The sequence below is a fragment of the Hypomesus transpacificus genome, chromosome 21, assembly GCF_021917145.1.
Source record: "Hypomesus transpacificus isolate Combined female chromosome 21, fHypTra1, whole genome shotgun sequence".
In the NCBI taxonomy this organism is placed as follows: domain Eukaryota; kingdom Metazoa; phylum Chordata; class Actinopteri; order Osmeriformes; family Osmeridae; genus Hypomesus; species Hypomesus transpacificus.
In genome coordinates, this window is record NC_061080.1 from 2,416,775 (window position 1) to 2,431,888 (window position 15,114).

Sequence of the window (15,114 nt, forward strand, 5' to 3'; positions counted from 1 at the left end):
ATTGTACGCCCGCCTACATGGTGGTGGTGGTGGACCAAGACAGTGTTCCATAACTGCCCAGGACCACCGATTCTACTCTGCAGTAGGCCTATCTCAGCCAGCCTTTAGTTTCTAAGGCTTAATAGAGGGCTGACATGCTGTGGGCGGATGCATATCAAATGTCAAGGTCGATGGGACACCTCGATGCACATGTACTGCATCTGTACACATTTTAGTTGGACGTTCTCATGGAGTTATATTGAGCCGCTGCTGTCTAGGGATGTCTTTGTGCCAGGTGCAGTAGTCTAGACGTTCCTGTAGTCCATAGTGTAGCGTTGTGCACAGCTCACAATCAGATTGCTTCACTATCAGACAGACCTCTGTTGAATTCATGAGAGTCATCGCTCTCTCTTATGGATTGGGGACTGCCTAAAAGCCTTTTTCTGTTCCTCACTGAATTATGGGGGGGGGGGGGGGGGGGGGGGGGGGGGGGGGGGGGGGGATTTGTTGGAGTAAGAAACTATATGGTCTGTGTATGAGTGTGAGACTAGCGAATGGGCAGCTATTGCCCTTCCCTTTGGCCTTATATCCCTCCCTCCTTCCTTTCCTCCCTCAGTTTTCACATTCAATGGTTCTCTTTGTCTTTCCAGTAACATGCAGCCCCAGCCGATTAAATACAAGGAATTAGTAGTCAATTTTAGCCTGCCAAACATACAAACAGAAACTAAACGGCTTAATGGCACACGGACAGGGATTTGGTTGTTGTTGCACTGAACACGTCAGCAACACTGTTTTGAGAGGTTTTTATCGACACACTTTGAATTACACAACAAATTCTTAAGACTTATGAAATAATTTCAAAACGTTTTTTTTTTCTATAAATAAAACGATTTAATAGATGACGACGTCCGTAATATTTGACAATTGTAGGTACTTTCTTGTAAGGAAGCAAACACGCAGCAAATGTATAGCAAAATAAAAAATGAAAAATCCAGAAATTGAAAGCATGACAACAAAACATTTATTATTTAAATAAAGTCTACAACGTAATAAGATCAGTATAAATTGACACATTTAAAAGAATAGGCACATGTTTTACAGCCGTAATTTACATTGCATAGACAGATTGACGTCGGTTAATGAATCAGCAGTGCGATAGGTAAAGCATGACGTAGCCTTCTACGTTTGTTTCATAACAGTTGTGATTGTTGTCCTTAGAAATTGTGTTTTTTTATTTTGTAAAGATGATAACCGCGATTTATGCTTGCAGTTATCTTTTCTATTTTCTTTGTAATTGGCCTATTGCCTGTAGGCCTAAAAAAAGTCAGCAAAAAAGGAAAGCTGTCATTGTCAGGCCCATAAAAAGGACGTGTGACTGGAATTGTTATGGGTCGACGTTGTTTTGTTGTCATGATACACACAGCAATTTACTAATTACTTTGTCAAAAGGCTACCACATATTCCGAGGATTAAACTGACATAGGATGCAGTCAATTTAGTGCTATTGGCACGTGTATATTGAGGTAATGTGATGTTCAGAAGATATGTATGCAAGCTGAATTACTTTTCCCTATTATTTTTCCTTTTGTCCCCTAACCTGTTTAGCTGTAGTCCTTGAAAAGGAAGGCGCCACACATCGACAATAAAATAAGTAAATAGAACTCCTACTATCATTATCTTAATAGAATATACCTACGTTTATATAAAAAGAAACACATGTAATTTTTTTTACCAAAGCAGTGGTGCAGATGTATAAGTATATTATTAAATTCCAACATGATAAATGTAGTATCATAATGATAACAATCACGCAAAAAAAATGTCAACATCAGTAATGAACTACTCATACAAAATAACACTATGAATGACATCACACACATTTCCTTTAGTTTGGTTAATATAATCAGATTACTTCAGGTTTAACCCAATTGTACCAATCCTTGAGGTCCCACATGATCTTTTATCAATTCAACGACAACCATGATAACTCTGGTCTTTTACTGGTTATGCAGAATGTCAGGTCTCCAAAAGAAACAGTCCAATCTTAACTCACAAATGGCACGTGATTGGCTTTCGACTATTGATTCTCAGTCTGTGTGGCAGGAAGGGTGATGTTTTTATGTTGAAATACTAAACAGTATAAAAGGCCACTATGGGTTCATCTGGCATTAAATTGGCTAAAAAGCGCAAACTTTCGGTAAGGGGTTCAGAAAAGATTCAAACCCACACACACACATTTACACACACACATTTACACACACACACATCAAAACACACTGCGTCTTTCTCTCTCAGGGTCTCGTGAGGGTGGTGTAGACGGGCTGCTCCCAGTGTGTTGGGCTGTGGGAGGGAGCAACACTGGAGGGGTCTCCTATGGTGGTGTACAGGGGCCTCTGTGTGGGCCCCATGTAGGAGAAGGCCGAGTACAGCCCTGGAGCCTGGCTGGAGTGAGTGTAGTAGGCCCCTGTCGCCTGGTGGTCCCCGTACTCAAACTGGGCCCTGGAGGGCAGCGAGGGGAAGGCCGAGCCGTAGTGGGGGAGGCTGAGGGGGGTGTAAGTGACGTGGGCCCCCGACGCTGAGGACGCCGAGGGGGAGTCGCCGTAGTGGCTCGCGGACTCGCTCTTGATCTGGGCCTTGGAGGGGTCAGAGGAGGAGGTGGCGGAGGACGTAGGGGAGGGCAAGGCCTGCTGCTGCTTGGACAGCCAGGCTGCAGAGTGGCCGCTGGCGGCGGCGAGGGCGTACGCGTACGACGTGGCGGAGGAACCGGGGGCGGCGGCGCCCTGGCCGACTCCGGGATGCCCGTTGGGGGGGAGGTACTGGTCGAACTCGTTGACGTCGAAGGGCTCGATGTTGGACATCACCTCGTGGCTGATCTCGCCGATGTCCATGGCGCCAAAGTCGATGTGGGGTTTCCCCCCTGCTGAGGAAGGGCCAGTGCCGCCCTCCACCCCCAGGGCTCCGCGGGAACCCGCTGACCCTCCTCCGCCCTCCCTCTTGCCCTCGCCCATCTTCCCAGACTGCAGCTCTGTCTTTGGGGTAGTGGGGGGTGTGGGAGGGCTGTGACCTTGACCTGGGAAAGCAGAGAACAACCAACTACATCAGCTATAGAAGTGACACATGGAGTACACACAAAAGTACACTTTAGTAGAAACTAGGGAACACAAGGGAAAGGACTCGGTCTATAAAACGTGTATTTGGGTCCAAACTTGACAACGAAATCAAGCAGACTAGACGGAAAACCAACCACAAGTGAGTCTAGTGAAAGTGAAAGACTGCCCCCTCCCCCATCTCACCTGCAGAATGGTGGTGATGATGATGGTGATGATGAAGGTCCGCCAGGGGCGACCCGGCGCCCCCTCCGTTATGGCCTCCGTGCTCCAGGTGCAGCGCCTTGTAGTGGGCCGGGGCGTGGCCGCCTTCACCCTCCCCCTGGCTGTCGGTCTCGGAGGTGGCCCCCAGCTTGCCGTTCTTGCGGCGCCGGGGCTGGTACTTGTACTCTGGGTAGTCCTTCTTGTGCTGCTTCCTCAGGCGCTCCGCCTCCTCGATGAAAGGCCTCTTGTCGCTCTCGTTCAGGAGCCTGGGGGAGGGAGAGATGTTTGTTTTAGGCCTCTCAGGTCCCCCAAATGTTATATTGAATTCAATATTTAAATTGTGTCCTTACACACCAAGCCATGTTACATTATATGCTGGCTATTAAAATTAATATTGTGATGTCACATACTGGAATACGTCTATATACATATGAACCAGTGTAAAAGTTGAGAAACGTTTGAGTGGATTTATTTAATGTTGTGTTGAGGTGTTTTTCTATGCCCCCACGTGCCCACCTCCACAATTTCCCCAGTGTTTTGCTGAGTTCCGCGTTGTGGAGGTGAGGGTATTGGTCCGCCAGTTTCCGGCGCGCGGCCTGCGCCCATACCATGAAGGCATTCATGGGTCTCTTCACGTGCGGCTTGCTTTTGCTCCCATTATTTACGCGCACGGGCATGGGCACGAGCGTCCAATCATATCCGTCGAGCACCTGGCTGACAGCTTCGCGAATGCCGATGGGAAAACGGCCATCCTCTTGTTCTGTCTTGGCAACTAATCCACCGTCTTCCCCCCCTTCCGCGCCACAAAGCCCGGTCAGCTGCTGTGACTGGCCGTTGAGAGGCGAGTCCCGACCACCGTTTGCCCCGGAATGCGCCGGTGATAGCGATTGAGCATCATCGGAGACCCCGGGACTCAACTCCGCTTCGGACAAGCTGTGATCCTCTCCGGACATTTTCTTTTATCAAACAACAGTTCCGTTTAAAATGAAGTTTCAAAAGCTTTTGAAGCTGTCAGAACTTTAAGCGGATTTGTGTCGAACCTGATTCTTGCTTTTCACATGCAATGCGGTGCGTGCGTAACTGTCCAAGGCATACTCAGAGCCGTGCGTAAAATTCGTCAAAATCCTTCCCTTTGCGCGCCCCTTTCCCCTCAATCGGGATATTGCGCACACCTGAAATGATAAAAAAAAATATAATTGATTACTTAAATATTTTGAAATATATCAATAATTGCATGACCAATTTTAATTCAGTGATCAAACGAAATACGCCCACATTCGTCTTAAGTTTCATCATATTTGTTGGTTAAATTTTAATGCAATTATATAACTTTCGCGTTATATAATGGCATTCATGGAGTAACATTTTGCCACAATCTTGTATCCTGTATTAAAAAGAAGATATTACTGGCATATCTAAAAACATGTTACATTATAATACAAATATGAAGAAAAGTTTAACGGTTGAACAAGTTGGGACAATAAAAGGTTGTTAGCATCTCGACAACAGTAGGCTACAACGTATTATTCTCACAGTTGATCAGTTGAATGTGTTTTGCAGATGTAGATATTACCTAAACTGTGACATTGTGGCGAAACAATGGGTCATCACTAAGCAAGATTACGATTTTAAGATCTCTCATCAATTGAATCAAAACGTTAAAAAGTGTATTTAATTCACATGACAAAATTAGGAATACAACTTACCTATGTGCAGTTTCAGAACTCGCTCGTTCAATACGGGAGTTCGTGCGCTCCACTGTAGAACGGTGTGACGCTCGTGCTCCGTCCCCTGCCCCCTCGTTCAGTTTGCCCTGCGATGAATGGCTGCTCTGTATCGTGCACCGGAGCTTAAAGAGCGCCGTTGTGCGAGAGAAACCAGAAAAAAAGTGATTGAAAGTGGAAAACATTCTCAAAGAGGCAGCATTCCAACACAGAGTCAGCGCCACCCTCTTGCGCACACGCTGAACGCGTATTGGTCATCTTACATTCTCCTCCTTTCTTACTGGCGGACAGCGTTGTCGTTATTGCCTGTCCGTCCGTCACCAATGAATATTTCCAATGAAAAGAGGTGAGATTTTACATCGGAGTGGCTTAAGTGACTTTACAGTGGGTCCATTTAGAGTCCAAATAAGGCCTGCTTTGTGAATGTGTTGATGTGTTCTATCAAATAAATAAACACGAATGAGAAGAGTTATTTGTGGTCAACTTAAACTACATTTGACAAATGTAACTGTAGCTATCACTATAGGCATTATGTCATTGGCTACAGTAAAGTTGACAGCCTATCAACTTCAACCATGAAAATATTCCTCGGCATTCAAAGAAAGACAAAGACAAATAGAAAGGGGACTCCGGGAAATTATATGCCTGTCAAGTAAACCCCAAATGGCATGATCTGCGGTGCTCTATTTGAGATTTACAATTCAGAAATGAAAAAATGGCACTGTAAAAAGTAAAATGGTCTCATACTAACTATGATGGGTCACACATCAAAAGAACCCATATCCTTTATGGAATTCTTCTCCAAAAGACATCCACACCTACTCAGAGTTTTCCCTGGTCACGTCGAAAAGGCTGAAGAATCATGGTGAAAGGAAATAATGGCCTGGTTGGAGTCTGTAACTGTTGTGAAATGAGGTGAATCCTGGCCTACATTTGAGATGTAGGCCAGGATTCACATGACACAGTTAGTGATTTCATTGGTGAATTTGGACAGGTTTGCACTGTTGCATTATTCAAACACACCAAGGAACTAAATATGACAGTAAACACACACACACACACACAATGTACGACAATAACCCCTGTGTCTCTATACTTCCCATGTTGAATCCGTGTCTCAGATTCTCTCTCCTTCTCTCTCCCTCTTTTCCTCCCTCTCTTTTCCTCCCCTCTCTTTCTTTACTCTCTTTGTCTTCCTCTCAGGTGCACTGTGACCATGTGATCAAACGGCCTGGCGTCCGTCGACTGGCCCTCGTCAATGAAAAAATGGGGGAACAAAAAGCAGTTTTGTGCTACATCTCAGAAGAAGAAGAAGGGGAGAAAAAAAAACATGATAACAGAGAGATGTGTGTGTCTTTCTCTCTCTAACGCCAGAACACGGACACAGTCACACACACATAGTAAAATGCCCAGGACTAGACAAGACACTTGGATCTCACTCTTTCCGTTGAACTTTGTTCTCCATGTTGACCGAAAACCTGGATTGTATGGGCCTTCTTTTGGGGTGTTGGGGTTGTCAGAGGGCTGTGTTTTGAGGATGAGGGTATGTCGGCTGTGCTTCGCACCCCCATCTGGGTGGCTGTGGTCTGGTGTACTTGGTTTGTGAGTGGCTGGTGGTCTGGCTGTGTTGTGGACCTATGGAGCTGAAGGTCAAGGCGATAGTGTGGCGAACGTCTGGGAAGCGTGTGTTGCCGAATGGGTTGTCTTGATGTTTGTTATGGAACCATGGGGGATTGAGGAAATAGGACAGTCCACCACCAAGTATAGTTGAAGACACTTGTTTGAATTGCTATTGAATCTCTGCTGAACAGGCTGTTTTTTGGTTCAGGAAGGCTTGGTCCAGGTCTGGGTAAATGACCTTGTAGGATCGAGTGAGAATTAATTGGGTTTGATGTCATTTGATGTCAACATGTTTTGTTATGTTGCATGCAGCTCACACAGGTTGTGCAGTACAGTATGCATATGCAACAAGTGTCATTGTGAACTTTTGGCAAAGGCTTGGTATTGTTTTTATAGAATATCTTATGTAAGAGATTACTTACTGTGTGTAGCCACACTTTGCATTTTTATCTTGATATGTTAAGTGTTCAAAATTGTAAACCGTTAATATACAATACTGAAGAAAGTCAAGTTTAAGCTCTGCATTGACAATGACCGTGAATCACCTGCATTAAATGGCAACACAAGTTGATTGTCTTTACGCATCTAAATGTTTATTTAAAAAATGTATGTATTTGGCAAAATTCGGCATAAACAAAGTTGCTAACGTTTAATTGAAAGAATAGAAAATAAGAAGTGATAATTACAAACTGTTTGCGTTTTTAAATCATTTTCACTTGCATATATAGCCTACTTAATTATTGACTCCTCAGAAACGTTACGTTAACATCGCAGAAATTTCTGTTACTATTAAACGCTGAAACGGTTTAATTAATCAGAGTGCAATTATTACTATTCAACAAATCGAAATTATTATTACAATGTCTGTATCGTTTTTAATATATTAGGGAAATTATGGGTTGTAAGTATTTTTTTAAATAGGAACGATCGAGCTGCTTTGGTCGTTAAAGAAGCCAAAACGTCCTAAAATCCTAACATGGGCTACACATTTATAAATGTCTAACAATTCTGCTAAATGTATAGGCCATGTTGTTTTTAATGTTGCTCAAGGCTTTCACTGTGAAACAAGCTCATGCAATTAATTAGAAACAGTTCCAATCGATAGTTGATAACTGTATTATGGAACAGTTTGGCTTATTGTGTTTTGAAAGAAAAAAAAATAGGCCTGTCTTGTTTTTTTCGTTAAATGAAAAAAACAACATGAATTATGGATATTTATTTACGGTTCGTTTTAGAAAACAAAATAGGCCTACTAGTCAATTGAAATACAATTTCGATTATATAAGGCATACACGTTCCCTTACTTTCTTTTTTACTAAAGATGTGGGATCGTATTCTCTAATACCTAATAGGCCTGCCTACATTGTGTTAATGCTAATTCAATGCAGTACATTTTCCCTAGACATTCTTAAATGACTTTTTAACATTTTCTCGTTTACATTTCATTGAATTCCTACTAAGTTAACTACATAACAATTATAATACAGCAAGTTTAGTCATGGCACAACATTGTTCAATCTTAAATGCAGCATAACTGAAGGATAAAATGTCAGTTCAAAAATCCCTTTTCTGCAACCTGTCTCATTCTGAATTAAACATTCTGAATCAAATTTCATTATACATTTATATCCTAGACATATCAATGCCATTGAATCAGTAAATATAAAAAAATTACATATTGTGTGAATCTCTGCCGTCAAAACCACAGTGTCATCCACATCTCCTAATGATGTCTGAATGTCTGGAGCCGGTCTCTAACATTTAGTCTAATTCATATACTGTCCTCCATGGCCTGGAGGCCTGCTGTATGACTCACTGTGAAAATAGAACTCACATGGTGCCATTAACCAAAAGGACATACATCGCCCTGCTCTAACCTGCCATGTGACTGTGCTAATGGAGAGCATGTCACAAGAGGCACCATGATGCAGGGGCCTGGAGGGGTGTAGAGGAGGGAGAGGGACGGGGAGGATGGGGGGTGGGGAAGGGGGGGACTCGTGATGCGTAGGGCTCGAGTGTGGTCACCCCTCAGGTACGTACCGTCGGCCATTTTGTGTCATGTTGAGGGCGGGTGGTATTTGGAACGGGGGTTTTGTATGTTCCGTGACTCCGTCATGGCTGATTGGGTGTGTTGTGTGTGTGTGTGTGTGTGTGTGTGTGTGGGGGGGGGGGGGGGGGGGTGGCATATGTGTACTCCTTGCAGGGGTAGAAATAGGGGTACTGATCTTCCGTTCCATGGACAGAAAGAGGAGAAATAGGAACGAAAGACATAGAAAGACAAAATAAAGAGAGAGGGAGGGAGAGAGAGAGAGAGACTGACCTTTTGTTTTGGCCTGCGGCCACGCTCGAATCCTCAGGGAAATTCCTGAAATCTGACTTGAGGCAGAGGAGGAGACCAGACGGCCGATAAGACGAACATGAGCAGCGGTCAAGTATTCACAGACCGGTCACATTCTGCATTAAACTGTCGTATAATTGAGATGGGAGGACTGTTCCTTCCCACGTCAATGGGACGCTTTGGACAGAAATGAATGGTGTCGTTTATGCAAAATGATGACGCATACTCAGGTCAGGAACACAAAAATTGCCTGCATAAGGAGAGGAGGAATTCTTTTGATTTGAAGTGATTTAAATTGAATTCATCTTTCTTGACCATCAAAACCTCTGTTTTGATGATGTATGAGATAATACCCAATTGCCAAGTCAATGAAAGGAATAGTTAGGATGAGTTCAAGACAAGTTCAAGACAAAATCAATGTATTTATTGCACATATGTGAGGTGCAGGTGTCTGTTACACTTATTGTACACTTTGGCAATATTGTGACCTCTGACTTACATCAGCAACACAGGCTCTTCCAAGTCACACCTTACAAAGACCCAACCTATGGCTATGCAGGCATAAGAAAACAGTATAATGACAGTTTATCAAAGATACAAGAAACATCATTAATAGATATTTCTCTCCTAGACATAACCAAGGGTTATGTGCTAATGAGATTAATATTGCAATGTATGGATCATACATTGTTTATTATATTCAGAACTTTCAAACAGTATAGAAGTAATAAAGTAATCACTATCTTTAATTGTTGTTAACTGATCAATAGTTTAAGGACAGACCTCTTCAGTTTCTTATTATTATTATTACCTCCATAAAGGCTCACTGGACGGTTTAGGACAGTGTTATGTTATGTAATGTTGTTATGGATTATGGTTGTTTATTTTTGCTGTTGTTTTGTTGCTGCTATATATTAAGTTGGAAATCCGTAACATTTATATCCACGTGATTCAGGAACAGGGTACATTCCACCAAAACTCTCTCTGTTACAACCCTTTACAAAGTAAGTATCCATAACTTTATCCAATTCTGTAAATAGTGAACTAAATCATACTGACACAGTTTGATTTAAACCCCTTAAAGTCTTTTTTAAATACCGGTACGGATGGATTCAGAACTCCTCCTATTATTAGACTAGGGTATCTGGTGACTTCTGAAGCTAACTCTGCTCTGTGCTCTGTGATTGGATGAATGGGGGAATCTTTCAAGCTTTGAAACCCGAGAGAGCCGTGTCCGCTAAGACCACAGGGTTTTCCTGGGTCAAAGGTCACCTTTGATATCAAGGGTCACCTATTGACGTCTGATTTGGACTTTCTATTGGAGGCCCTTTTAATTCCCTAGATGAGGTGGCAAAAATGACCAGATACAGTTAACTGTGAAGAGAAGTGCAAGTGCATGTTTATTCATGTTGACATTGTGTGCTGACGTGCAAGTGCATGTCAGAAATGTCCAGTGCTCGGCTCAAAATGACCTGCTTGAAATTCACGAATAACTGTGACTTTTTAGTGTCGTGATTTAGTGAACGCACGGCCGTGAAGGGATGCATAAAAAATGACGGCGCTCCCTGACCTTTGTCTCCCTTCGCCCATTCTCGCCCATGAATTAGCGCAGCTGCGCAACACTTAAATGGGTCCCCCTCTCTCTCCCCTCGAGTGTCCGCGACCCGCCATGAATCCTCTCTTTGTGTTTTGTCTGCAGCACTTCCCCGATTCTTGCCCTCTCCTTTATTTAGGTGGTGGGGGTGGGGGTGGGGGGTGGGTGAGGTGGCTTGGGAGGGTGGGTGGGGGGTGGTATTGGCTTCGGTTAGTGGGGTGGTGGAGGGATTGTGGGGGCGGGGGGTAGCGGGATGGATCGGGGTGGTGGTGCTGGTGGTGGTGGAGGAAGGTGCGGGGGTGGAGGGCTTGTTGGACCGCATTCCTGTGCAGCTGTGGAGGCTGAAGGAGCGGGGGGGGGGGGGAGGCGGGCAGGGGGGGAGTCAGAGCAGGATCATCGCCTCGCAAGAGACATGGTGAATGGGCTATTGTTCAGTCCAGGGACTGTGTATCTACACTCTAGGGAGAGATAGAGAGAGGGAGGCAGGGAGGGAGGGAGAGAGAGGGAGGAAGGTTGAGGTGAGAAAGTGAGATGGCACGGCAAAGGATGGACGGAAGGACAGGTCGAGAGAAGAGGATTATATGTCTGAGAGGGAGAGAGAAAGAGATAGAGAGAAAGAGCGAGAGAGAAATGTATAACAAGAGTCTGATTAAGTGAATAAGGAAGTGCGAGACTCATTGTAAAATAATAGTGATGATGATGAGGATGCTGGTCACGATGAGGATAATGGCACAAGGGACAATGGTGGCATTAACACAGCCATGACGTCAGAAGTGAACTCTAACCCTGGTCCTCAAGTCTCACAACATCTCCTCAGTGTCACATGGCTGTTACTCCGCAATAGAAACATGTCACACAATATTGCAGTGACGCCTCCACTACCGACATGCAGTGGAATCGCACAGGCATCAAGCCATGTCAAATAGTGACCTTTGCATTTCTTTGCAAGTCATTTGGCTACACGTATATTTGACCACTATTTTGCATAATTGACATGTACGTTTGTACACTATGAAACAGGCAAGACTGACCGTCCGTCACTTGGTTGATTTGTTTTGGATGTTGCTTCATGTACTGTAATGTCAGAGTAGCAAATCATATTGTGGGTCGGTGAGGAATGTGGAGCCACACAAAGCTGTTTACAGCTTTTCTGTGTCCCAGTGAATCAAATGTTCCACAGTCCAGAAGATAGATGAGATGAGTCTGCCACTCGTTTGTTCCTTTGATTGAGGTCCTACCACGGAAATAGTCGACAACGAACCCGTGAAATGCATCGCTGCAAATGTAGTGGCAAAACAAGAAGGAAATTAAAACGCTGAGATAGCATGGATAAGACTACCCCAGGCATCTTTGAGGGACTGGAGATCTTGTGACCTCGGGGTGCAGGGGAGAAGGGGGGGGGGGGGGGCATGTCAGACTACTCAGCTGCAGTATGAGATGCTGTGGACAGCCTGGACCCCCCCCCCCCCCTCAAGATCCCTACCCCATCTGATTACCCTGGTACCAACCCCCCCCCCCCCCCCCCCCCCCCCATCAAACACACACCAAACTCTCCCCCACCTCTCCTCGTCCTCACTCATTTAGACAGTGATGAGTTTGGGTGTAATGGGGTTGTGGGAGAGAGGGGTGGACGGGAACAGGGGTGTGTGTCTGTGTGTGTGTGTGTGTGTGAGCGGACGGAGGGGGGTGGAGGGTCACCATCACCAGATCCTCACCTGCAACCGGCAGATCATAGGGTGTCCTGGGCACAAAAGTGTGTAACGCAATGCGATGTTACCAGCTAATGCAACTCCGCTTTCCTCTGCCAATCAGTGGCTGGGACTGCTTGGCAAACCATGGTCATCTCCTTTACATACCTACAGATGTGCATGTATACGCTGGAACGTACGGTATGTTGTGTGTGAACATCAAGGCCTGGAATGTCTTTGACGTTACAGAATCCTAATAAAAGGATGTGGGGAAACCAAATAAAAACCAATTCTAAGACCACTTCTCCAATCTGTCCTTTTTTCAGGCTGCTGTCACACACACAAAAAGTGTGTGACGGGAAAATACTTTTAGGGATGGGAGGAGAGAGAGGGAGACCGAGAACGAGAGAGCGAGAGAGAGAGAGAGGGAGAGAGAGAGAGAGAGAGAGAGAGAGAGAGAGAGAGAGAGAGAGAGAGAGAGAGAGAGAGAGAGGGAGAGAGAGAAAGAGAGCAAGTCACTTTCCAATCATGAGTTTTTCTCAGAACATTTAATTAGGCCAAATGAGCAGGAGAGGGCCTGAGGGGCTTCGGGGCGGCCAGCGAGATGCCCGAATGAAAGACGTTGTTGTTGGATGGGTTGAGGAAGAAGAGATGAAAGAAAGAGAGAGAGAAAGAAAGAAAGAACGAAAGAGAGAGAGATTCACTCTCCGACGCTTGGGTTTCTATGTTTTTCTCCCTTTAACATGCAAACTGCTTGAAAGAAAGAGACAGTTACACATGCAGTCTTGGGCCGGCACAGCTGGAAAGAGAAAGATGGAGGCACAAACAATCCAATTTACAGACAGATACAAACACACACACACACACACATGCATACACACCAAGGGTATTTGCCTGTGGTGGTTCCCAGACCAGTTGGGGGCCTGTACCCTCTGCTGTGAGCAACACAATAGCCCTCTGTCCACCCCCCACCCACCAACCACATCAGTTCACAGTTCCACCACACACAGCAGCTCATTATGAGCTTGAGGACCCCCCCCCCCCCCCCCCCCACACACACACACACACACACACACACACAGACCCCCCCCCCCCCCCCCTCCCCCCGGATCGCACCACTTAGAGCCCAAATACTGTCCCCCTGCTCTGGACGCACGCTGTTCCCCAGCAGTGGTCACATAGCCCCCAGGGGCTGGGGAGGACAGCGGAGGAGGCCCCCACCCTCCCACTCCTGACATCCACCCTCAGATCCACGTCGGCCATTACGACCCGCTAGGGCCCGACGACGAAGGTCACCGGGGGTCGACCAGCTGCTCATTTTTATGGATGCTGATGACAAGGGGGGCCAGCGATGTGGCTGATTAACCCAGGAGCGGCAGGGATGGAGGCAGGGAAGGAAGGAAGGAGGGAGGAGGGGAAACCGTGGGGGATAGAGGGAGAGTTCGAACGGGTCGGGGATGAGGGGAGATTAAGGTGTTTACGTAGAGAGCTGCACCCCGAATGTTAGACCATGTTAAATGAGAGGAGCGGTTGCGTTAGAGGAAAGGAAGGTTTTGGGGAGAGATGGCAAGAAGTTTGGGGTTTCCCTTTCACTGTACCCACACGGGTAGATGTTTTTGTTGCAGACATTCTTGTTTGGATCGAATATAGCAAATAACATGTCGGACATGATGTTTTACGTTTGAGAGAGCTTAAGTTGTTAAAGTTTCTCTGATTCAGCTTTTGTGAAACTTTAAAATGTTGTCATCTCGTGGGTGTTTGATGATAAATGGATGGGTGTACTTGTATGAATGAAATCGAAATCAAAGCAAATCTTTTACCCCCATCCCCCAAAAGAAATTATGCAAAAATGTAATAAAAGTCACAAGAACCATTTGTTTTCATTATGTGTTAGTTATACGTTATAAGTTTAAGTTGTCTCAACATTTACCACTAGAGGGCCCTCCTACACTCTCATGGGGTCATGCTGTTTGTACTTTGGTCTGATGCACCCTCTAGTGGCAATCCTGGTAATAACAGGCTAGGAGAACATTACACCACAATGCGGCATTTCATAAACAATCCTGGCCTTACTCCAATGTGTGCAAATATCACCGAAGTCTATTAAGCTGCGATATACGGATATACAGGGTCAGATGGTTGAGCGGTTAGGGAGTAGGGCTATTAATCAGAAGGTTGTTGTTTCGATTGCCGGCCGTGCAAAATGACGTTGTGTCCTTGGGCAAGGCACTTCACCCTACTTGTCTCGGGGAGAATGTCTCTGTACTTACTGTAAGTCGCTCTGGATAAGAGCGTCTGCTAAATGACTAAATGTAAATATAAGCAGCCTGCATCTTTCTTTCCTCGCTTTTCCTTTCTCTCGCGCTCTTTACCTTTCCCGCCTCCATCTTTATCCCTGAGCCTCGTTCTTCCCCCCGACCTCTCTGTCCTTGCACTGGCAAGGCTTGTAGTCCCTCAACAGTTTTGGTCTCATCTATTTCCATCCGTCCTTCACTCTCTGTGACATCAGAAGACTAGCAGCCAAATAAAAACGATCTCAGTGGACTTATAAACTCTGACACTTAAACATAGCCTTCGAGCGCCGATACCCCAGTTTTGGTTCTAAGAGGGGAGGGGCGGGAGGGGGGGGGGGGGGTGAGGGGACGTTTTTGAAAGGTGTGTTGGGAGTAGGCTATCGCTCCTTTTTGATTTGTTCACTCGACCAGTGACCAGTCGCTTTCTGCCTAATCTTTTACAGAAGCTTGTAGCCCAAATATTTCTAACCAGTGACGAGCTAAAGATATTACCTGATTAATCTCAGACAGGTGGACCAGGGGGTTGTCTAGACCTCTGACCCAGCCAGCTCGGATGGGAAAAAATA

General features: G+C 45.4%; 1 protein-coding gene across 1 annotated transcript; it reads right to left on the minus strand.

Annotated features, from left to right (window-relative positions):
* Window positions 1-770: 770 nt before the first annotated feature.
* LOC124483582 (transcription factor Sox-10-like) lies at window positions 771-5,227 on the minus strand. Its single transcript, XM_047044084.1, has 4 exons — window positions 4,997-5,227; window positions 3,807-4,462; window positions 3,273-3,556; window positions 771-3,049 (listed from the first exon to the last, which is right to left on the minus strand). Exons 2-4 carry the CDS (start codon window positions 4,241-4,243, stop codon window positions 2,271-2,273), a joined length of 1,500 nt encoding a protein of 499 aa, XP_046900040.1. The 5' UTR covers window positions 4,244-4,462; window positions 4,997-5,227; the 3' UTR covers window positions 771-2,270.
* Window positions 5,228-15,114: the final 9,887 nt, after the last annotated feature.

Excerpts from the sequence above, each read along its gene's own strand:
- LOC124483582 (XM_047044084.1), bottom strand. The coding sequence starts at position 4,243 with ATGTCCGGAGAGGATCACAGCTTGTCCGAAGCGGAGTTGAGTCCCGGG. Across the intron at positions 3,557-3,806 it reads ACACTGGGGAAATTGTGGAG|GCTCCTGAACGAGAGCGACA; the intron begins GTGGGCACGTGG and ends TCCCTCCCCCAG. Across the intron at positions 3,050-3,272 it reads TCATCACCACCATTCTGCAG|GTCAAGGTCACAGCCCTCCC; the intron begins GTGAGATGGGGG and ends CTGCTTTCCCAG.